Source organism: Mesoplodon bidens (genome assembly GCF_964165515.1).
Source record: "Mesoplodon bidens genome assembly, chromosome: 1".
Lineage (NCBI taxonomy): Eukaryota > Metazoa > Chordata > Mammalia > Artiodactyla > Ziphiidae > Mesoplodon > Mesoplodon bidens.
In genome coordinates, this window is record NC_138176.1 from 228,319,017 (window position 1) to 228,342,742 (window position 23,726).

The 23,726-nt window shown below is 44.1% G+C and overlaps 1 protein-coding gene across 5 annotated transcripts in view; it reads left to right on the forward strand.

Annotated features, from left to right (window-relative positions):
- Positions 1-23,726, forward strand: part of TMEM131L (transmembrane 131 like) — a 162,295-nt gene that overhangs the window by 65,521 nt on the left and 73,048 nt on the right. For all 5 annotated transcript variants that reach the window (XM_081228095.1, XM_081228096.1, XM_081228097.1 and 2 more), the window contains exons 4-7: positions 8,085-8,153; positions 12,369-12,492; positions 13,802-13,918; positions 14,766-14,876. In XM_081228095.1, the coding sequence (XP_081084221.1) occupies positions 8,085-8,153; positions 12,369-12,492; positions 13,802-13,918; positions 14,766-14,876 (421 nt within the window). The remainder of the gene's footprint in view (positions 1-8,084; positions 8,154-12,368; positions 12,493-13,801; positions 13,919-14,765; positions 14,877-23,726) is intronic.

The window sequence follows — 23,726 nt, forward strand, 5'->3', positions numbered from 1 at the left end:
AGCTACAGTATTGCACAAACTGGCATTGTCCACTAATGACTGAGGAGGAAAAGGCCTTCATTCCCAGTCTCCCCATTCACTTATCGTTTGTGTGAATTTCTGTTTGGCTTCCTCTTCACCACGTGTAACATCTGGCCAAGACTGTTACTGCTGGAGACGCCTAGTACTGATTTACATTTTCATGCGAACTTGTCTTAGAGCTGGAAGGTAGTGCAAAATGTATTTTGTATTTTGCAGGTTTAAAAATCATTTTAAACTATTCTAACATATAGTAGAGTCTAGGAAAAGATGTTAAGTCTTTAAACCGTAGATGAGAAGCCATGTTTTACAGTAAAGAGAAAGTTGGGCTGGGAGTAGGAAACATACGCTTAATTACTGGCCTTTTCTTTTATAGGTTTTTGCATGGTTATTTAACCACTTAACTAAAGGCGTTCTTTATAGCATGTGGACTGTGGTATGATTAAATGTGTAAATGCAATAATATATTTAAAATTCTTTAACATGCAAATGTAACATCTTTTGAATGTAAGGTCCTGTTAGTGAGACTAGAAGGAGGGGATGGCTTTGTGTGGTATCCGCATGTCAGATGCCAGGACAGCCCTCAGTGTCGGCCGCGTGTGGAGTTAGGAAAGGTAGAGTGTCAGCAGGGCTCCCAGCTGGGCAGGTTGGCTGTCGCTCACCAGGAGGGGCAGACAGTGCTGTGAACCACTGGGGAGACCAAGGAAGATGCTGAGCTCCATCTTGGATTGTGTTTGGGGGTTCCGGGGGGCCGTCTGCGGGATGGTGTCCGCTTCAGATGGAAGCACAAGTCAGAAGCTCAGCAGAGGAGTCCAGGCCACAGATACACAGGCTTGGGAAATGAATCAGTCAGACCACAGGAACCGACCCTGGCTGATTTAAGCAGAAAAGGAATTCATTGAAAAGATGCTGGGCAGCGTACAGAATCTCGAGGAAGACTTAAGAACCAGGCTCAGAAAGCAAACAAGCAAGAGGGGACTTTGCAGCGAGAACCACAGCCAGAGCGTGTCCTGGAAGGAGACTGCTGAGGATGCCCCGGCCCCTGCCGCTTCCCGTCTGTGGTGGTTACGACCCCAGAACAGCCCCACCTCCTTCCTCCCTTGTGGCATCATTAGCCGCTGCCCTGCCCCGGGCCGGTGAGCCCGGCCAAGTCTAGGTCGTGTGCTGGCGCCCGGCAGCAAGCTGGGCCACTAAAACTAGGGCGGTTGACCCTCGAACATCTCGGGTTTGAGCTGTGCAGGTGAACTTAAACGTGCTCTCTTTCTATCGATACGGACTACACTATCCGCAGTTGATTGAACCTGTGGACGCAGAACCGCAACTAGGGGGCGGATCCTGAGGGCTGACTGTAAAGTTAATACAGACTTTTGACTGTGTGGGGGCGGAGCCCCTGAGCCCCAGTGTTGTTCGAGGTCACCTGTCAGTGGCCCTTTCACAGCTCAGCAGGGGTGACAGTGGCAAACCTGTGAAGGTGATAAAGAAGCTTAGATGCTGGACAGCCAGAAAAATCCAGGTGTCTGTATGGGAAGCATCACCCTGTTGGTGATGGGTGAGCCTAAGGGGTGAGTGTGATGGTCCAGAAAGAGTGAGAATTGAGGAAGGGGTGCCCTGGGAGGGGTGAGCAGGGGGAGCCCCAGGGGTGGGAGGAAGACTGGGCGGGATGGCCTAGAAACCAAGGGAGGGCACTCGGGAGAGAGTAGCCCCGAGAGTGAGTCAGCGCGGCCCTCGAGGTCACAGCTTGTTATCCCTGGAGCCCTCAGCAAGAGCAGTCTCGGTGAGGGAGGGGGCGATGCGGGAGAGAAGGGGGCCGCAGGCAGCGTGGGGAGGGGCTCTGAGCCGGGCTCACCGTCCCCTTCAGCCACCGGCCGCTCAGTGGGCTGCATGGGCTTCGGCAAGGCACTCAAGCGCTCAGCGCATCTGTGTCCCTGTGTGTGGAAGTGGGGCACTAACAGCACCCACAGGGTGTGTGGGGTTACACGGGGTAATCAAGCGCCTGGCACAGCATCCGTGCACTGTAAGTGCTCAGTAGACGGGCTTGCGGTCACTGGTACTCTCACCGGCAGCTTGCTGCGGAGGGCAGAGAGGGCTGGGCGCGGGTGAGGAACATCAGGGCCTCGTAAGTGGACGAGAAGGACGAGAAAGACGGCGCGGGTAAGGAGATGGTGAAAACCCTGGGGAGGGCAGGACGGGGCTGGGAGGCCCTGGAATCAGCCCAGGACCCGCGCAGAAAGGCGAGGTGGGGGTCGTCTTTGAGAGAAGGAGCACCTCCTCTGTGGATGGAGAAAGGGCATCAGCAACTCGGGGGACGGACTGCTGTGGAGGACTCTCGTCCTGGCCCTGGAGGGGTTGGCCATCACCGCGCCAGGCGGCTTAGAATCCCAGATCTCTTGTCAGTGAGACCGCCTCCAGCAGACGACTGTTGGTACTGCTCCAAGGACTTTCCTCGACTTTGACTTTGAAGCCCAGGGCTTCTATAGTAGAAGAAACTAGGAAAATCGTCTACTACCAAATGACTTCTTCCCCCTCTGGGAATTTAATCGGGAAGAATACGGGTTTCTGCCTCCATTGTTCCCCCCCTGCCTTGTGGCTTGCGGGGTCTTAGCTCCCCAACCAGGGATTGAACCTGCGCCCTCGTCGGGGAGAGCGCGGAGTCCTAACCACTGGACCGCCGGGGAGTCCCTCTGCCTCCATTTTTAAGCGATTCTTTGCGAATAGTTAATTTACCAGGAAGAATGACATTTCTAACTTAAGTAGACATGCCTGTGTATTTCATAGTTTTTTCCTTTCAGTAAACTTCTGGGGAGAAGTATTTTTTAAATTAAAAGTAAAGCAGAACCCAACTTGTACTACCAAAATTATGATGTAGAGTTTTATAGCTCGTGTAGTTACAGAACTCATTTCATACGTCATGCAGCCTGGGCCGTTTGTTCTTCAACTGAAGGCCCTAGAGCTGGTACCGATGGATCCGAGGGGTACTCAGGGCAGCGTCAGTGCCGTTGGTGGGGCTGTGCAGGCCTTGCCCTGTGGCGGCCAGTCTGACTGTGGGCACGATTCCTAAGGGCTGCTGCAGGCTGGGGCTTCTTATATCTGTACAGGGGTGGGTTCCAGTTCCACTGCATAAGGGAGAAGTACTGAATTCCTCCAAGGTCCCTGGGAATAGCAGCTGAGTCCTAGAAGTCCCTCTTTCCTGCTCAGGGTCCAAGGGGATTAACAATGCAGTGGCCTTGTCAGTGGCAGTGCCTTCTCAGTCTCAGGGCCGCCCTCCGGTCTGCGCTCTCCTTCCTCCCTGCTCACGCTGCCCCGCCCGGCTTTGTGCTCCCCACTCTGCATCTGGCTGGAGCCACCAGATGCTCAGAGGGTGTTCTCCGAAGTGACCTGTGCTTCCTCAAGCTGTTAGCTTGGCTGGAGGTGCCTTGGTTCAGTTTCCATTGAGGGTTGCTGTCGGTGGAGCCCCAGCCCTCGAAGCCTTTCCTGACTCTTTCAGTAAGGTTCTCCTCCCCTGCTCTTTGAACTCTCTTGAGCTTTGAGTTTTGCCTGTTGGCACACAAGCCCGGCCCGGCCTCCTGGATCACTATCTTCAGGGGAGACTCTTCTGAGCTGGCCGCCTGCCCCCCGTGCAGCTGGGCCACACCGAATTCAGCCGAGGGCTGTGAGGCAGGGGCCCGAGCCCCTGGGCCCTGATGCTCATTCCCAAGAGGAGGAGCATCGCGTCTGAAATGATGTGTTTTGGTTGGATAACATTGGTGAATGGCCAGAACAGTTGGTTATAGTTAATTCATTTTTATATCTAAGTTACCGGATTGAATTTTTTTAAAGGGTGTGTCTGATATTCGCAGATCGATTTAATTTTCCCAGGAAGGAGGACTGGGCATCCGAGTGCTTTTCTAAGGATCTTGGCATCATCCAGCCCAGCCCCCTCGATTTGCTGAAGAGGAGACCAAGCCTTGTGTCATGCGGGAGCTCCTGGCTGGGACCTGACCCAAGGTCTTCTCATTTCCAGTGAAAGTTCTTTCCTCTTACTAGCCACTTTTTCGAACTGTGTTTCTTTGTTTTATATACAGAGAAAAAAGATGGCCAAAGTTAAAAAAAATGAGAGAGAAAGAAGATAAAAAAGTCAGGTAATCTTAGGCAAAGATATTCTTTCAAAAAAGCATGTGTGGAAGTCCTTGTCCACATGTCCTGAAGCTGAGGGAAGGCGCGACTCTTTGCAGGAGGAGGGCATCTTCAGAATAAGTGGGCGTGGGACGGGGTCCACATAACAGGAGCGCCTCGCCTCAGTTTGCTGTCACTTTTATGTCTTATTTCTTTGCCTCGTTCCTGCTGTAGAAGCAGAACAGGCTCGCTCTTATTTTTCTCTTTTAATAAAGGGCTTTTCCTTGTAATCATCTCGCAGATGGGGAAACGGTGAAAGTTAGAAATACGTGGCATGAATTTATAATTTAGTTTTACAAGATGCATGCCTTTATTTTATGGCAGATGTGGGGACTCCTGAGAGTACAAGAGGCCAGGTGGACTTCCACATGAAAGAATCATCCATATTGTTAAGGGTACAGGTGTGAAGAGGGTAATGCTGACTTTTGAGAGAAAAAGGCAAGGGAAGACAGTGTATCTTTTATTTCTGAAGCTCTTGAGGCTTAAGTTATTTCTTTGATGTTGTCGATTTAGAAATGAAAACTTTGGCATCTTTAAACACAGTATAATTTCCTAGCTAGCGCTGATATTTGAGGATAACTGTTGATGTCCGTAGTTGACTAAATTTTGGCAGTTTGCTGCTTTTTTCCCCCTGCAGTCTTTAATACTCGAGGTCATATGTATGTGCGTGAGATCTTTCCAGGTCAGTACCTGTGTCTAAAATGGTTTTATCTACGGGAACTCACCTTTTAACTCATATAGTGATGTTAAATCTCCTCGTACAACTTGATCTAGTTTCCAGATTTTCAAGTCAAGTGAGCTGAAACTGACCAAATGAGAGAGATAAATCTGTTCTGTGACTTTTAGGAGAACATACGGACATGGTTTTATTTCTCCGTTGTGAGGCCAAAAAATAGTTCCTTTGAAGTTTCTACCATACTGCTTTAGGTTGAACCTTAAATGTCTGATTTTCACTGAGTGTGAAAAACTTCCTGATTGTGGGATTTAGAAAACTCTGTTATGGTGCGAGACAGCCCAGGTTTATGTTTCGCTTGTTGTATTCAGAGACAATCACTACTGCCCCATTTGGGACTTGTAAGTCCTGAGCTCAGCTCTGACTCCGCGCTCCGTTGGCCTCTCCATCTGTCCTCATGCTTTGCCTGTGAGACGACAGTCATCCTCTTAGTAACACGATCTCATATTTATTGCACTGAACTGTGTGCCAGGCGTGTAGCAAAGGCAGTGTCATTTCATTTTAACCTCGTGATAACTATAAGGTGGATACCGGTGTTATTTTCATGTTACAGATACTAAGGCTGGGACTTTTGGAAAGGTAAGTGACGGCTTTGGGTCCCGGCTCTGAAGCCCTGCCCCTCTCCTGGCAGGTGACACTGCCTTGGTTCCTTGGGTAGGTCATGTGAACTTGGATGGACTTGAACTCCATGCAGGGTTCAGGTTTCTGACCTGGATAGACCGATCTGCATTGGAATTTTGGCTGTGCCTCTTAGTAACTATGTGATCTTGGGTGAATTACTTAAATCCTCCAAAGCCTTGTCTTCATTCAGAGGTTGTGTGTGAAATCTGATGATAAACCCAATTTCAATACCCAAGGCAGGAAGAAGACTCTCATTAGTTACTTTACTTTTTACTAATACAGTAGCCTGACTGTTCTAAGATCATTCTTGGCATATGAAGTTGCCTGTTTTCTTCTCCTTCTGGAATGCTGAGCCCTGACCATCTCTGTCTGCAGTGGGGGTGACTGCGGTGCGTCTGATGTTGGCAGCTCTTTATGTCGCCTCCTGTGGCTTTTTAAAACATTTCTGGAGGCAACTGGCTGTGTGTTTGTGGCCTTTTTTTGCAAGCAAGTCATGGACTTAGTACTGGCCTTTTGGGGCTTGAGAGAGCCCAGTAAATAGCATACCTCTCACCTGCCCGAGCTGGACATGAGGGAGGAGGTTGGCAGATGGACACTGAGGTCACCTTTATTATTAATACAGTTGATGCTGAGGTAGAATAAAGGAGATACAGATAAGAGATAACAGAGAAAGGATTCTTAGCAGAGGGGATGGAGGAAGGGAAGCTTACACAGAGGCAGAAAAGTGGAGAGAGGAAGAAGAGATTGCAACCAGGATTCTTCCTGTGAGATGAGGATTTTGGAAGGGGTTCTCTGTATTGTTTGCACCTTCAAGAAAAATGGGAGAGGGGCTTGCTGAAGCTCACAGCGTTTCTATGGGCCGGCAAGTTTCAAACTCAAATGTCTATTCCTGGACCAACCTCTGGACTGTGCTTGGTGGAGGGCTACTTTGCGGGAGGAGAACATGGAAAGATTGTATTTTGGAAAACTTACTTGAGTCTCTGAAAACAGTTATGCATGCTACATTTAGGAGCTTCTCCAGTTAAGTATTTTTGGAGTACATGGCTTTTAAAATGTCCTGTGACACTAAGTGAAGTAAGACAGAGAAAGACAAATATAGCGCTTATATGGGGAATCTAAAAAAAAAAAAAAAAGATACAGATGAACTGATTTACAAAACCAAAACAGACTCACAGACTTAGAGAATGAAATTATGGTTACCAGGGGAGAGGGATGGTGGAGGAGGGATAGATTGGGAGTTTGGGATTGACAGGTATACACTACTATATTTAAAATAGGTAACCAACAAGGACCTACTGTTTTGTTTTGTTTTTTTAAAAAAAGAATTTCATAAAAGAAATGTCGTATGACAGTTAATACTTTCTTGATACACATACGTGTATATATTTTATATTTATATATATTTTTACATATATTTTGTATTTTATGTCTTTAAGTATGTATATATATTGTTACAGCTTATTTTTTAATGTCTTTATATGTTTTTTAGTATTTTAATTTCTGGCTTTTGGTTCTGAAGGAAAATGAAATCATAGTAATGATTAACAACTGCTGAAAATATGACCTGCCGTATGAGATTTTTTTTTTTTTTTTTTTTTTTTTTTTTTTGCGTTACATGGGCCTCTCACTGTTGTGGCCTCTCCCGTTGCGGAGCACAGGCTCCGGACGCACAGGCTCAACAGCCATGGCTCACGGGCCCAGCCGCTCCGCGGCATGTGGGATCCTCCCAGACCGGGGCACGAACCCGTGTCCCCTGCATCGGCAGGCGGACTCTCAACCACTGCGCCACCAGGGAAGCCCTCCGTATGAGATTTTATTTGATTGTTAATCTTAAAAATACAGACCTGGTGATGGTTTCAACCTTGGGGAGCAACCCTGGCTATGCTCCCGATCCTTTCCCTGTTACAACTTGTCTAACGAATGTAGAGGCCGAAGCTCCCTCCCTCTGCAACCCCTTACCCTCAGCCCCCGTCCTTGTGTGTCTTTTCTTGATTTGGGGTTTGTGAAAATAGATATGTTTCCTGAATTCACCCAGAAATGAAGCCTATTAAAAATTAAATTTATCTCCATTTTTTTTTTTCTTTTTTTTTTTGCGGTATGCGGGCCTCTCACTCTTGTGGCCTCTCCCGTTGCGGAGCACAGGCTCCGGATGCGCAGGCCCAGCGGCCATGGCTCACGGGCCCAGCCGCTCCGCGGCATATGGGATCCTCCCAGACCGGGGCACGAACCCGTATCCCCTGCATCGGCAGGCGGACTCTCAACCACTGCGCCACCAGGGAGGCCCTATCTCCATTTTTTATCTGAATGCTTATAGAATCTATATATTTAGTATGAAGTTATACTAACCATAATCTAAGAGTATCTTAAATTTTTGCAGCTGTGGAATTATATTAGACTTTGAATAATTCAACTTTAACATTTAAAATCTAGTTCAGACTCCTTTATAAGGAAGTAAAATTATATCTCATGAGAGCTATCGGCCTAAGTATATCCTCTTAACTCAGCATTCAAATTTTAAAAGTACAACAAAAATTAATCTGTCTTGTCTTTTCTTTTTTAGCTTCTCAGACAAGCTATTTAGTGGAAAAGCTTTACATTTTCAGCCATCAGTTCTAGATTTTGGAGTTCAGTAAGTATCTTCTCTTTATAATTTTAAATAATTTATTATTGACACTGTTTGCTTTCAGGATATCTCTTACGTATATGTATGATGTTAAATATATTTTAAATATATAGATAATATCAAGAGAGATTGATCCTAGAATTTGTTAAAAGGAACATTTTTGTGAAAAGGAGAGTGTAAGAGTTGTTTTAGCCCCTTCTTTAGTTTTTAATGTATGTACCTTATAATTTAAGTCGATAGTAAGTCCTTGTGTTTTCTGAAACAAAGCAGGTTATTTTATAATGAAAAACTCTACATATTGATGGTTTCTGAATTTTTAAAATTAGATTCACTTATTCACTCAGTTTTTACTGCTCCTTATGCTTTGGGATTCAAAAGTGTACATACATTACTATGATTGAGGCTTTGGAAACAAGTTAAGTGGGGAAGACAGCGTGGAAGCTGTAATTCCTTGTAGTACATCTTGTTGAGAACCATGAGATGAAGGGGATGTGATCTGAGTGTCGGTTGAGGGACTGATCTGGGAACTCAGAGAAATTAAGGAAGAGAAGGGTGAAGCTGTGCTCAGGAGGGAACGTCAGGACTCAAGTTGGTTGTAATGAAGTGTTAAGACTCCCTGGATGCAGAGTTTTGCTGCACTGAGTAGATGTAATTTCACGTTAGTAGAGTTTCTAGGTGGAAGTAAAAGAGTGTTTCAGGATTAAAAACTCTGCTTGTTTTAGCAGCCTGGAACATCACTTCAGTTTTATGAAGAACTTTTTTGAGTTTCAAGAAAAGTTATGTGAGTGACATAACCCCGGTGCTAGGAGAGCATCTGGGGTGAGTTAGTGGTGGTCTCCTGTGTGCGCGCCTTTAGTCCCCTGGTTTCCTTCCTTCCATTTCCTTCTGATCATCAAAATATCAGAGCTGCCATGAAGAATAGTGAATTTTAAATTTAAAAGCACATTGTTGAGCCTTTTAAGGAGAGTCTGTAAAAGGAAGAAGTGATAAAAGTGCGAAGGGAGCTTGCTGATTTTACAAGATTCTAGGCGTCTACTCTTTTGTTTTTGAATTTTTATATTTTTATTCTTAGGTAAAGCATGAGGTTTTATAATCAAACCTCACTGATTTCAAATTCTGAGTTCACTTTGCTTTTGTCAAAAGTATTGTAAAAAGAAATTTCAGTGCAGGACCTACTTTAAAGTGTATGTTACAGATCGGTAGATATAACAAGATGGATAGTAGTAAATACACTTAGATTAGGATAACAATTCCAGTTGATGGGACACTGGCTGTCCACAGTATATTTACTCTTCAGTAATATAAAAAGATCCTACAGTCGTCAGTGCACATGATTGAATGTATGTATGTATTATCTGTGTATGTTAATTAGCTCTGCACATCAATTTCTGGTTCTAATAGCTGGAAGCATGTTGAAAAGAAATGTTTCAAGTTCTTGATTTGAAAAGGTTACTGAGTTTTAGACTTGAATCACCTTTGGGTAATTCAGTTTTGTTTATGTAGTAGTTTATAGTTCTTAAAGTACAATCTTGTCTCCTGTGAGTTGAGTCTTAACAGCAATCCTGGAAGGATATTGGAGGTAGGTGTTGTCTAAGAGGGAGAATCATTTCCAAATATCTCTGTATTGGAGCATGTACTACAAATGCTCCTATATTTGTTGCTGAGAAGTAATGCAGTTTTCCCAAGGTCATTTCACTGGAAGTGACAGAGAGAGTAAATCTTTTGATTTCTAAGCCAGCATGTACCATGCTATTTTTCTCATAATTGAGATCCAGGATATGGTTATGGGAATAAATTATTTTTGCTGAAGTTAAAAAAACTCTCAATAATAACAAAATATAGCCTAAATCAGAACGCTTTTTAAAAATTAGTCAGGTTTTACCTTGCATCTAACAAATGGTCTAATCCATAGGCATTAGATACACATTTTAACCAGAGAGTTCTCATTTCTTCACTGCCCTAGGTCAGGTTTTACTATTGTTTATTTTGGCGTTGACCTTGAGCAAACCTCATTCCTTCTCATAGTCCTGGTTTCCCTCTAGGATGCAGAATCAGGATCATGTTATTCAGTTGCCCTCTGCCTACTTCTTAGGGTTTATGTTAAGGGTTAATATTCTGCTGGTCCTGAGATTAAAAGTGCTAATCATTCATAAGAAATTTTAATCATTCTTTTGTAGTAGTAAATTAATAGAGTATCTTCCAGTTGTCACTAGTGAAGGAAATTCTTATCCTCATAACACTTTTAAAAATAGAATTTAAAAAAATAGGATAAAAATAGTACTGTGGTGACTAGGTTTCAGCCAGCATTCTCTGTTAGGTCTGGTGAGGTTTCTGGTGGACACGGCCACTGGGCTCTGTTACATTGCAGTTTTGTGGTCTTATTTTTTAAGGTGCTTCTCGGGGAGACATTTGTATCCTTTGAAACTAAAAATCTTGTATTCCAATTATGTGAAGGAAACAAAAGCTTTGAGGATAAGTATTAATAACTTTGCTGATTGATTCATATTATTCACGTAAAACCTAAAGTCATGGAAGTTCTTATTTATTTAATTTAATTGAGGGAAAAGGCAGATGTGAGCCTAGTACTCCTGACACAGGGCTTTCTGAGGTGCTATGATGGTATAAAATTTTTTTAGTTGTTTTATTTAAGAACACTCTAAAAAAAATCAAAGTTTTAATCACACTTATTGTATTTTATTTGTAACTGGCTGTTAAGGACTTTTAAAATACATATTGGACATACTAAGCCTTCAACTAAGACTTGTGATTAAAAGTAGAAGGAAAAGCTGAAAGTAAAATTCCAAGGATTTGATGGCCCTAATACAGTATTTTGGAAATCCTATTGTATATAAGAGAAACAGCATGCACTGAATTTTTCCTAAAGCACACGTTTTTTTAAAATATTCAACTGTGAACCCCTAGGTTTTTTTTTGTTTTTTTTTTGCGGTACGCGGGCCTCTCACTGTTGTGGCCTCTCCCGTTGTGGAACACAGGCTCCGGACGCGCAGGCTCAGCGGCCATGGCTCACGGGCCCAGCTGCTCCGCGGCACGTGGGATCTTCCCGGACCAGGGCACGAACCCGTGTCCCCTGCATCGGCAGGCGGACTCTCAACCACTGTGCTGCCAGGGAAGCCCCCTAGTTTTTAATATAAGAAAAATTGGAACAAAATGAGAGAAACACAAACATAATGTAGATGATTTTTTTCCCTGTATTTAGAATATAGTTTCATTTCTAGGCCATACTAAAGAGAACCGTTTATTTGGGTCTCTGCCACTGAGGGTGTTAAAGCTGGAGAGATGACGTCAGTGAAATTTTTACTGGCTCTCTATTTATCACAACGCGGTTTAACTGGAGTGAATTTGGTATTGGGTAGTAGCAATCAGAGTAAACGATTCGAGGGAACATTGCAGGTAGCTCCAGGCAGCTGGGCTAGAAACTGGCCCCTTTCCTCTTGCAGTTCTTTTGTCAGAGCCCACCTTGTAGGTGGAGAGCCCTGCGGAAAAGATTCAACATCAAGGTTTCCATTAGTTAGGGTATTTGCTGAAGAGCAGAGATTCTTAACTCTGAGGGTCATGGAAAGTTTTGAAAGTGTGTATAACACTTTTGTGTGCATATTTGTGGATAGAGGAGCCAAAGCTTTCATTAGAGTTTTCTGAAAGACTCATGATTTAAATGAATAACAGCCAAAGCCAGAAAGTGCTGCAGAGCTTTCATTTTTCTCGGAAGAATGGTGTTTAACAATTAAGTTTTCTTTTATAAGACTTAATACAGTCTCTTTGCCAGTTGAAATCCATTCCCCCCAAAAGTATCTTTAAATTTATTACTCAGAAAATGAACCCTAAGAAGATTGACTTTTTCTATAAGTACAGTTTCTTATCTAAACATATTTCCATTTGCATTAGAGACCCATGTCAGAGAGATACCTAGTTCCCCCTAGGTGTTTTTTGGGAAGCATTCAATGGCCTAGATGGGTTGAATTCTTCTAATACAAAAATCAGTGGGGTGATACTGTGGGTTGGCGTGAGTGTCTTGTAAAAGAAAGGATTAAAAATTTTTTTTGACTGTTGTGGATAGAATGCTTTATTAACAACAGGATTGTTGCTTTTAACTTTGTGATGAAGTTCAACAGCTTTCTGCGTTTAGAGTGTATATATGGATGGATGGATGATTTTGTTTATAACCATACAATCCCTTGCGTTTTTTCCTTGTTCGCCTCCTAGGTTCCTGGGACACCCTGCAGCAAAGATTCTCTATGCGTATAACCCTAGCAGGGAGAGCGAGGTCGTGGTGAATTCCGTGTTTACAGCTGCGGGACATTTCCATGTGCCTCCCGTTCACTGCAGGGTGAGTGTGGACGCGTCTTGGAAGCTGTGCTGTGGCGGGCCGCCAGCTCTTCTTGCTTTCTTTGCCTGTAGTTTTTTCACTTTCTGTTGCCTGTCTCCCCTTTTTCTGCTCCCCAGACGCGTTCCTTCTATGTGTTTGCTTTAACATTTATTTTTTCAGTTGTTCAGATTCATAATTTTGGTGGCTCTTGATTACCTATGTGGAAAAAAAAAGTTTAACGCATTTAAACTAGGTAGTAATGCATGTGTATTCAATACAACTTTTTCATACTTAAAGAACCTTAATATTACTTGTCTCGTAGTGACTACCAGTGCTGAAGCATTTAGTAACTAGTAAAGTTTACAGTGGTGATCTCTTCACCTGGCGAGCGTGCTAGGATGGTTAGGACTCTTTTCTAAATACAGGCCTAAGGGGGGTGAGTGGTTCCTTGTGAAGCTAATATGCACCATAACACAGAGCTCAAAACCCTGATCTTCTAATAGTTTTAATTTAATTTAATTAAAAAAAATTTTATTTATTTTTTTGGCTGCATCGGGTCTTCATCATGGCAAGCGGGCTCTTTGTTGGGGAGCGCGGGCTTCCCTCTGGTTGCGGTGCGTGGGCTCAGTAGTTGTGGTGCGTGGGTTTAGTTGCCCCGTGGCATGTGGGATCTTAGTTCCCCGACCGGGGATTGAACCCGCATCCCCTGCATTGGAAGGCGGATTCTTTACCCCCAGACCATCAGGGAAGTCCTTAATAGTCTTAATTTTAGTAATTCAATTTAACTTTAAAACTTTTAAAAGGTCTTTAACTTGAATGAAGATCCAGGTTCCTACTAGAGTTTATTTTCTTCACTATCCCCATTTTTTTTTTTTTTAATACTGGGACTCAGGAAGTGGAGTAAGGGGAGCCCACTATTTTGATCATGACAGTCTGTCCAGATAAACGCTGTCCCTGACTTTTACTAAGTAGCAACATGTCGGTACACCGGTGGTTCTCTTTACTTAAGTGGAGGTGGAAGTGTGTTAGACACAGGCCCTTGAACACATGGGGGAGGAAGAGGAGGGTAAAGGAAAGGTATGAGGCACATGGCTCCACTCAGGGTGAAAGCTGTCTTGCCCTAAGTCCACAGTGTGTTCTTTGATATTTTCTCTTAGACTGTTGGATGTTGATCTGTTTGGACATTCTCGGGGATTCATGATATGCATAAATCAAGGGTGCAAGAATACACAAATATCTGTTAACAGGAATTGTCAAGAAGAAAGTCTGTGAAAGACAGTTTGTCAAAGAGGGGCCATTCCAAGTGGCTAATGAGGTACCTTTCTTTCAGGTAATTCCAGCAATGGGGAAAACGTCCTTCAGAATTATTTTCTTACCTACTGAAGAAGGAAGCATTGAAAGTTCTTTATTTATTAATACCTCCTCACATGGAGTTCTTTCTTATCATGTAAGTAGCTTTTTCTGTTGGTCATATAATTTGGCTGTTGACGTAATGAAGGAGTTTGGATGTTAAAGAAAAGCCTTTTGGAAATGTTGCCGCCTAGTTTATGTCAGTCAAGTATAAGGCTGCTTAGTTGACGTCCAGCTAACCAGCCCTCCTCCTTCCTCTGCCTCACGGGCCAGGTGGCCATCTTTCGTGCAAAGTGCACGGCTGGAATGCACCTTGGATCTCGAAAGGGTATCAGAACGAAACAGAGAAATCTATCGGACGGTTTTCTAGTATAAAATATAATGGGGTTTCAAAACTCACGACGCTCACCTCCAGCAGTACAGGGATAGGAAGCTTGTGAGGGCAGCCCCTGGGGGTTTTGCTTCCTCCTCTCCTGGGCTCAGGACTGTTTCTGCTCTGGGGACACGGACTGCATGCTTGGGGGCCCGTCCCCAGGGAGCTCCCTATTCTAGCAAAGCACTGGGGAGGGAGTGAGAGGAGTCTTTTTGTTGTTGGTCACAGAGATAGTCAGGAATCCTTATCTTAAGCGGTATCTGTGACATCTTTCATTTAAGTGCCAAGATCTATCACTTTGGTGGCTAATTCTTACAGGATTTCATGTAACTCGTGGTCCCACATCAGAAAAGTTGTCTATTTCTGAAGAGATTTGCTGCATTGAGGAACATTCAGCTTAAGTACAGCAACTTTTGTTGCATTTTTGTTTTTGGAGGACAAAGATAAATATAATAATTGGATTAATAGTCTTGACGGCCAAGTTGACGAACACAGATTTCCTTTGGAAAGGTATTTCAGCACTATGTCAAATGTGTTTCAAAAGTAATAGATTTTCTTTTCTTTCCTGCAGGTATCTGGCATTGGCACTCGCAGAATCTCTGCAGAAGGGTCTGTAAAACAGCTACCAAATGCTTACTTTCTGCTTCCACAGGTCCAGAGCGTTCAGCTTTCACAAACACAGGTGATTTTAGTAGGACATTTATTTTGAATGCTGATAAATACCAAACTTTGTAGCCTCTACATTTACGTGTCTTACACAGAGTACAGACAGACCTTTTTACCTAGTCAGAAGTGGGATTTTAACATGTTCCGCTTTTGGAAAAAATCCTGGTACATATGGAAATAACGTATGTGGGTAAAGTGTCAGTGGAATCCGTATTCTTCTTTTTAACGGCTGTATAGTCCACGGTGTTGATATTCCATAGTTTGCTTAGTCCTGTTGTTGGTCATTTGCAGTGTGTCCAGTTTTTCATTATTTTTACCATTAGGCCGTGTACATATTTTACAGGTTTCTTTATTTCTCTTTTGGACTACCTGTTTCTTTGGGGTGTATTTTGTAAAGAGGATTCTGTAGTTAAAGACTACGAACCGGTTTATGGGGCTTGTTAATCTTGCCAGGGTGCTTTTCAGGGAGCCAGACCCTCCCTGGTCACTGGTAATGACATTCCTGCAAGCGGGTAATGACATTCCTGCAAGCGTCTTTCCCTCTCTCCGCCCTCCTGCCGTGAGTCCTGCCTGGGTGTGGCTCAGGGGAGAGAAATGTTTTCATTGTCTTAGTAGGTATATAATGGAACCTTACAATTCTTTTAATGCGTATTTCATTAATCGCTTATAGGGTTGGCCGTTTTTTCCCTTCGATTATTTATATTTCCTTGCAACTGTGGATAACTGTTGAAATTCCAAAAGCACTTGACCCAACATATTATGAAGCTTACCACCTTACCTACCCTTTCTTTCTAATGCATAGCTAAAGCCCGCCGCTCGGACTTCTTGTAGGTCATGGTACCCAGGCTTTCCTTCACCATCAGCTTCACTGCGCCTCAGCTCTGGGCCAGGCGTGAGTCTGGCACCTCTGTCTCCATGGAGCTCTCATTCCAGTGGGGAGAGAAGCAAAATTAATTTACCTGTAATGTAATGTCTGGGTGCTTTGCCACCCAATAGGTCGTTCTTAGGGATTTAACATACTATTTCCATTTTTTTATAAAATGGAATATAGCCCTTCCTCAGGATTTTAAGGGAGATTTCTTTTTATTTGCAAATTTGGATTTGGTTTAAGTTGTAAAACCAGTGGGACTGTATTGAAAGGTTTTAGGCTGGAGACTGCTGTGATCTGACCTGCATTTTGTAAGGGCTTGGAAGGCCTAGAGAAAGTTTAATTTGCATGTGCTGACAGCGAGGGCTTTTCCTGTGAGCACTTTCAGCCTTATCTTGGGGCTCTCCTTCAGCGGGGGGAAGGGGGGGCAGCTGGGAATGGCCAGGTTTCTCTGGTGACTGAGAGCTTTGAGTGCCTGGTGCCACGTTAGTGGTGATAAAAGCATTGAAACCGAGGCGGGTGATCCGATTACCTTAGTTAATGCTGTTAATTGAAGGATACGTGGAATTAAGCGCCTCGGAGGCGTTGGTGTGATGAGAGCGTGCCTGCCACCCACTCTGCTCGGCAGGTCCCGTCCTTGCCGCGGTGCCCTCTGCCCCGCCCCGCATCCAGGCCACCCTCGTCTGGGCCACTGTAGCAGCCCCTTAACTGGTCTGCCAGCGTCTGCTTTGGCCCTTTCAAGCCCTCTTCCCCAAAATGCAAGTTGGACGTCGTCAGTCACCTGCTTTCCGTGCATTCCCGTAGGATTTAGGACTTAAACGGAGCCCTTGCTGTGGCTGGGAGGCCTTGCGCGGTCTGGCGCCGTCTCTCCCCCGCCTCCCTCCCTCTGCTGCTCACACCGCCTCTCCCCCGCCTGCCGTTTCCCCAGACGCCCCTCCCCCAGCTTTTCTCACAGTTAACCCTCACTTCATCCTTCCTTTCTCATCTTGAGTTCTCCAGGGATCTTGCTGTCTCTCCCATTCAGCTCCAGACCTCGGTTGGCCTGCAGTACAACTGACTTCCTTCCCCCTTAGGACTCGTATCCGGTGAAATAATCCCACGCCCACATAGTGTGGTTACTTAGCCACTCTCTCTTTCACTCGTGGAATTTAAGCCCCACGAAAGCGGGGGCCACCTGACTTGGCTTTCCATATCTTCCAGGCCCAGCCCGGGGCCTGCCGTTGGAGGGGCCCATGAACTTGGGCTGAGGGGAGTTTTGGCCAGCTCCCCCTACCACGGCGGTGACTTGGCTTTTCTTGTTTCTGCTTTAGCTGGTACGAAACCCTGTTTTGTCTCTTTTTTCCTTTTTTGCATTTTTATCTATATTTGACAGCTTTGTCGAGATATGATTCACATACAACAAAATTCACCCACTTAAAGTGTACCCCCACTGGTTGTTAGAATACTCACAGAGTTGTGCAGCTTTCACCACTCTCTCACAGTCTAATTTTAGAACATTTTCTTTGCCTTAGTCCCTGGCAACTGCTACTCTATTTTCTGTCTCTATAGATTTGTCTGTTTTGGACATTTCATGTAAATGAATCGTGTGGTCTTTTGTGATTGGCTCCTTTCACTTAGCATAGTGTTTTCAAGTTTCATCCATGTTATCAGGCTTTCCTGCCTTTTTATTGCCAAATGATACATTGTCTAGGCATATACCACATTTTGTTTAAACATTTATCAATTGGTTTCATTTGTTTTAGTTTTTTTGGCTATTATGAATAATGTCGCTGTGAACATGGACAAGTTTGTGTGGACGTATGTCTTCTGTTCTCTTGGGTGTATATGTAAGGGTGGAATTTTGCTGGGTCATATGGTAATTCTATGTCTCACATTTTGAGGAATTGTCAAACTGTTTTCTAAAGTGGTTGTATCATTTTACAATCTCACCAGCAATATATGAGGATTCCAGTTCTCTGCAACTTTGCCAAGGCTTGTTATTTTCTGTTTTTTTGTTGTTGTTTTGTTTTTTATAGCCATCCTAGTGGGTGTGAAGTGATACCTCATGTGGTTTTTATTTGCGTTTCCTTAATCACTAATGATGTTGAGCATCTTTTCATGTGCTTTTTGATGATTTTTATATCTTCTTTGGAGAAATGTCTATTCAGATCCTTTGCCCATTTTTTAATTGGGTTATTTGTCTTTTTATTGTTGAGATGTAAGTGTTCTTTATATATTCTAGATAGTAGACTTTCGTCAGGTACATGATTTGTATGTATTTTTCTCCCATTCTTTAGGTTGTCTTTTTATTTTATTTTTTTTATTTTTTATTTTTATTTTTTTTTTTGCTGTACGCGGGCCTCTCACTGCTGTGGCCTCTCCCGTTGCGGAGCACAGGCTCCGGACACACAGGCTCCGCGGCCATGGCTCGCGGGCCCAGCCGCTGCGCGGCATGTGGGATCTTCTGGGATAGGGGCACGAACCCGTGTCCCCTGCATCGGCAGGCGGACTCTCAACCACTGCGCCACCAGGGAAGCCCTGTCTTTTTATTTTTAATTTTGATGAAGTCCAGTTCACCTATTTTTTATTTGGTCACTTATGCTTTTAGTATCAAATCTAACAAGGTCCAAGGTTGTAAGGATTTACTCCTGTGTTTTCTTCTGAGTTTTATAGTTCATCTCTTGTAGTGAGGTCTTGTGACCCATTTTTACTTCATTTTAGTGTATAGTGTGAGCTCGGGATCCAAGTTCATTCTTTTCGTATGCATTTCCAGTAATCCCAGTACCATTTGTTGAAAAGACAGTTCTTCCCCCATTGGAGTGTCTCGGCGTTCTCCTTGACTGTCTCAGCTTCAGCTCTGTTCCCAATGGTAGATTCTCTCCATTTTCATTTATACTGGGATCTATGCGTTTAGTCAAGTCACTGTCTAAGGCTGCTCCTGTTGAGCATAGCTCCCCCCATCAGTCAGTCAACAGTTTGTTATTAGATATCATTTCTTGAATGTTCCAGGAAGTGATAGGGCAGTGAACACAGCACAGTGTCCCTGCTCTTATGACGTGACAATGTAGAATACGTTTCAGAGTTTGAAGGTAAAACTCAATTTTTTTGACTGATCTTTTGTTGGAACCCAGTATTGAGAGGTCTAAATATCAAAAAAAATTTCTTAAAAGGCAATTATTTAAATTTCTTTCATTTTTACAGTGATTCAGAAAAAGAAACTTTAAAGTCTTTTTTTCAAGGCTTACTACACCTAGAAACAAAAACAAAAACCTACAAAATTTAGACTTAAGAAATAATTATGGCATTCCTCAGAAAAAATCCTGACTATAATTATTTTTGCATTTAAACTGCACGCGTAAAATGCGTTCAAGTTGTGTTTTAAGTGGCTGTAAGGTTGCCGGCAGTCCTTTTCCAGAAAGGAGTATCTTTATTTTGATATTCTTTCTGTCCCATGTTTTTGTCTACCTTTTGCCCGTGGTCCAGAACCCATAATCTGGGGTGGGTGCTGAGTTCAAGAGGTCTCTTCTCTCAACGGGGAAGGAGGGTGGGGGAAGGAGTGCTCATGACTGAATCTTCTCCAGGACAGAGCTGGAAAGTGCATCTGGTAGAAAACTAAAGAGCGAGAAGGTTTAGGCAGAAATGAATATGTCCTGAGTCTTTCAGATACAGGGATTGTCACTGGCCTTTGCTCACACATACTTAAAATTGCTTCCTAAGGTAGCAACTAGAAAGTTCTGTAATCAGAACACTTTGGCTCACTTACCCTTGCAGCTTACCACATGATACCTCACACAGAGGGACTGTGGCAGCACTTGGTCTTGTCTCCTGAGCTGCTAAAAGATTCAGTTAGCTATGACAAAATCAAATTTAAATAATGCTAGTAAAAAAACCCATGCGTTTATTTTAGGGATACAAACTGGAGGGAAAATTAAGTACTTCCATGAGGGTCAAAAGCCAATTTCTTCCCGCTGTCTGTCTTTTCCCAAGCCTGTGCTCCTTCCACTGAGCTCACTGTCTCTCGTTGGATCGTTACATGAACACCCGTAAAGCCCCAGGACGGAGCCCACCCCCAGGTCACAGAGTGTAACTTTACTGAGGCCCCTGCACAGGGCGTTGTTTGCTATTTCATCCTCCTTTTCTGAAAGAGCGACATTTAGGGAACATGGTCAGATGACATATGTCCATTTTATTTGATCTTATTTCTATGAATGGGGGGAAAACAGTGGGAATATTTATAATGTCATATAGATTGTACTTGGTTCAAGATCTCAGTTTGTTTTTTGGAATAACAACAACAACAAAAAAGTGTCCCTCTTGTGAAATAAACTAGGGTGCCCGTGAAAACATTGTTAGGTTATCTCAGTTGTTTTGTAGTGTGAGCTCAGTCCAGCCCTTTCGTGTGTGTCCATTCATACCTGACTTTTGCATTTTTTCTGCTCCGTCGAACTGGATTAAGTGGCTCACTCTCTTCTGCTGAAGCCAAGAGTGTTTGTGTGATTCATCTCCTGTCTAAATTCGTGCTGGCCGGGAGTTCTGTAGCAGGGGCTGAGTTCAGTGAGAGGAGGGTGTGCATTGCAGCCTCTCTGCTGCACATGTGTGTCTGCTCCGGGGAAGACGGGGGCAGACGTGAGGAATTAATTTGCCTTTTCATTTAGTCCTTCTTTTTCATTTGTTTTGCCGTTTATGGAGTGAGCGTCCCTAGCAGACAAGACGTCACTATGACAGTGGCTTTAAGTGAGAATCTGAGGTCCCTCTGCTTTTGGTGCAGTCCTGTCATCGTGTGGCACCTGGATTATCCCCCAGTCAGGCTTTCTCCCCTCCGGTGCACCTGCTGCGCATGCTGGTGATGTCTTCTTAAACAAAACTATTCGTTATTTCCCTGGTCACTGCACTGCTGGGTCCCTGTGGTTTGCAGGATCCAGCCCAAGCACCCTAGCTTGGCCTACAAGGTCCTTCGTCACCTGGGTCCAGCTTCTTCTCCAGCCTCGGGGGTACCACCCTGCTCTTCCCACCTCTGGCGTCACAAGCCTCCCATCACTGCTAGACCATATGCCATCCTCCTGTACAGACTGTCTCTCCTTCATAAGCTTTTCCCCCGTTCTGACTCCAACTGTACCTCTCATCCTGTCCCTTGAGACCCACTTCAGCTATCACCTGCTCTCCAGGTTCCCGGGCCAGTCTCTGCTCTGGTCCCACGACGCTTGGCTCAAAGCTGCTTTAACATTTAGTGTCCCGGGCTGTCTCCCTCCGCTGCTCTTCCATGAGGCTCTCTAGGCCCGGGCCTGTTTCTGTTTCATTTTCATAATCTCAGCATCACCTTAGTGTTTGGTACATTGAGGGCAGCCCCCAGAGTTTTTCATAGGTAGATGAGTCAGTGGGCACCCAAGTTAAGAGCCCCAAGTAGCATATCTCCAGTCGTAATATCTAAGATTTGTCTAACTTCACCTTTTCACCACATCAACCAGATGACCTTCAACAGATTTACTACCAGGGCAGGTGGTAATTATTCTTATTTTAGAAATTGTAGAATGGTCTTAGAGTTTTTGGTTACTTGGTGGAGGTTGAGGACAGAGCTGGGATTGGCAGTCCCGGCTCAGTATGCTTTAAATTTTTCCCCAGGTAATGATTTTCATATTGTTGACTTTGTAATTCATGTTCCAGGAAAGGTATATGCCAAAAAAAATTTTTGGCAGCATGTTTATAACGGCAAAAACAGTAGAAACAGCCTAAAGGCTCAACAGTGGAAAAAGGATTTGATAAATTTAAGTATATCAACATAGTAGGATATTAAGTAGTTCTTCCAAGTTACAATTATGATGCTTATGTAGAAGTGTCTGACAAGCGAATAGAATATAAGCTAGACTGTACTCTGTGATTGTAACTGTAAAGTATATGGTGGGATGTAATATGTAAATAGAGTTGTGTTAGGCTCATGAAAAAGTAAGAAGTTTTATTTTTTAACGTTTTCTTTAGTGTTGTTTTGGATCCAAGCCACTGAGATTTGAGGAATGTTTCAGTGGTTTATTTGGGCAAAAGAGAATATTTGAAATTGTCATTCTTTCAGAATCTGGCATATAGGGTCACTATAGCAATAACCTTGTCTCAGAGAGTTAAAAGAACTTAAATTATTATTATTGGAATCACTGTAAAATAATATTTATTGTTAAAGGTGGAATTATAAGGCAATATGGGAACACAGAGAGGTTTTAAATTAGAGGAAAGCCGACGACACAGTTCCCACGAAGTAACGGTGGATCTGTGTGTGCTAACATAGTATCATAGTATTGAATTCTCTCAAAAGGAGATTGTGACGATTAAAAAATTACAGTGTAATTATAAGAAAACACAGGAAACCAGAGAAGTGAAAAATTAGAAATAAGCCCCAAGACCCCAGTCACACTCAACACAGGTGACCAGGAAGAATATTTTGTCATCTCCTTTCTGAACTTTTCAGAGTGTCTACAGTGTCCTGTTACCGGATTGTGTAAAGGAGAGATTATTTCTGGGGATTGTGTGTGATGTCTGATACCCTTCAGACCAGGAGTTGCTACCCTTTTAAGACTGGCACAGCCTGGCTTTGGCGTGCTGCCGTCAGGCCCTGTGCGTGCCTGCCCGCCCGGGACAGGTGTCGGAGAGGCCTGCGGTGCCAGCCTGTGTGGAGCCTGGTGCCGGCCAGGCTCGGGGAGGGTGCCCTATGTTGCTCTCTGGGGACTCGCCTCCTAGGTGTTGATCCCTGCCGAGTAAGTGCGGTGGTCTGGAAGGGAAGCTATAAAGTCAGTGTGCGGAGGAGGACAGGGAACGTTTCCAATCACAGTTCGACAGAGGAGAAATGGAAAGGGGCAGGTTTCTCAGTAACAAATAAGTTGCAGGAGTCTGAACGAGGATCTGGAGATGGAAAATAAAAACAGGGAAAGGTTAAAGGCCGCTGTGGCTGCCCTGTCTTCCTGATGTCTTACAGGATAAGTTAAATGAAATACACAGATTTTCTGGGTGCGATAGCTAAGAATTCCTACAAATCTGGATGGGAACATAACGTATTTAATCACATTTATTTGCCTGATAAAAGTTACCTTTTTTAACACAAAAATGTTAGTCTGTCACACTCTGGAGAGTTATTACTGTATGTTCGGAAAATATATGCCGTTAACCTACCTGCCTCTGAATGTGGCTTTTAAAGCGAGGAAATTGCTTAAATTTAAAATTTTTTCTTTTTTTCATTGGAGCCTCCAGTGAGAATGATTCAGTGGAGTGGGAGTTTGGGAAGAGTTAGAGGGCTGGTGAGTGGGAGACAGGAAGGAAGCTTGGTGAAGCTGCAGGAGGTACCCAGGGGTGGGGGTGTTCCCCTTTCCTCGGCTTCCCCCTGCCCCCCAAACCCCCCCAGCCCGCGGAGTCTCCTCCCCCCATCAGCCCCGTTTGCTTCTCTCAAATCTCTGCTCTCTGGGCAAGACAGAACGGTGTTCCAGGAGAGAACAGTTTCTTGGCCCCTCCTCCTTTTTAAAAAAAAATTTTTTTTATTTATTTATTTTTGGCTGTGTTGGGTCTTCATTGCTACATGCAGGCTTTCTCTATTTGCTGCGAGCGGGGGCTACTCTTTGTTGGGGTGCTTGGGGTTCTCATCGCTGTGGCTTCTCTTGTTGCGGAGCATGGGCTCTAGGTGCGTAGGCTCAGTAGTTGTGGCATGTGGGCTCAGTAGTTGTGGCTCGCGGGCTCTAGAGTTCAGGCTCAGTAGTTGTGGTGCACGGGCTTAGTTGCTCGCTCCGCGGCATGTGGGATCTCCCCGGACCAGGGCTCGAACCCATGTCCCCTGCATTGGCAGGCAGATTCTTAACCACTGTGCCACCAGGGGAACCCTCGGCCCCTCTTTTTAACTCAGCACTTGCTTAGTCCCTTTTTTGCCTCCTGGAGAATTGACTAGTTCCTTACTGAAAGCCCCGAGAGACCCGTGTCTTAGCAAGGATAGTATGCAAAAGCTTTTGTTTCTGTGTATGTGTTTTCCTTTGCTAAGATTATAAGCTCCTT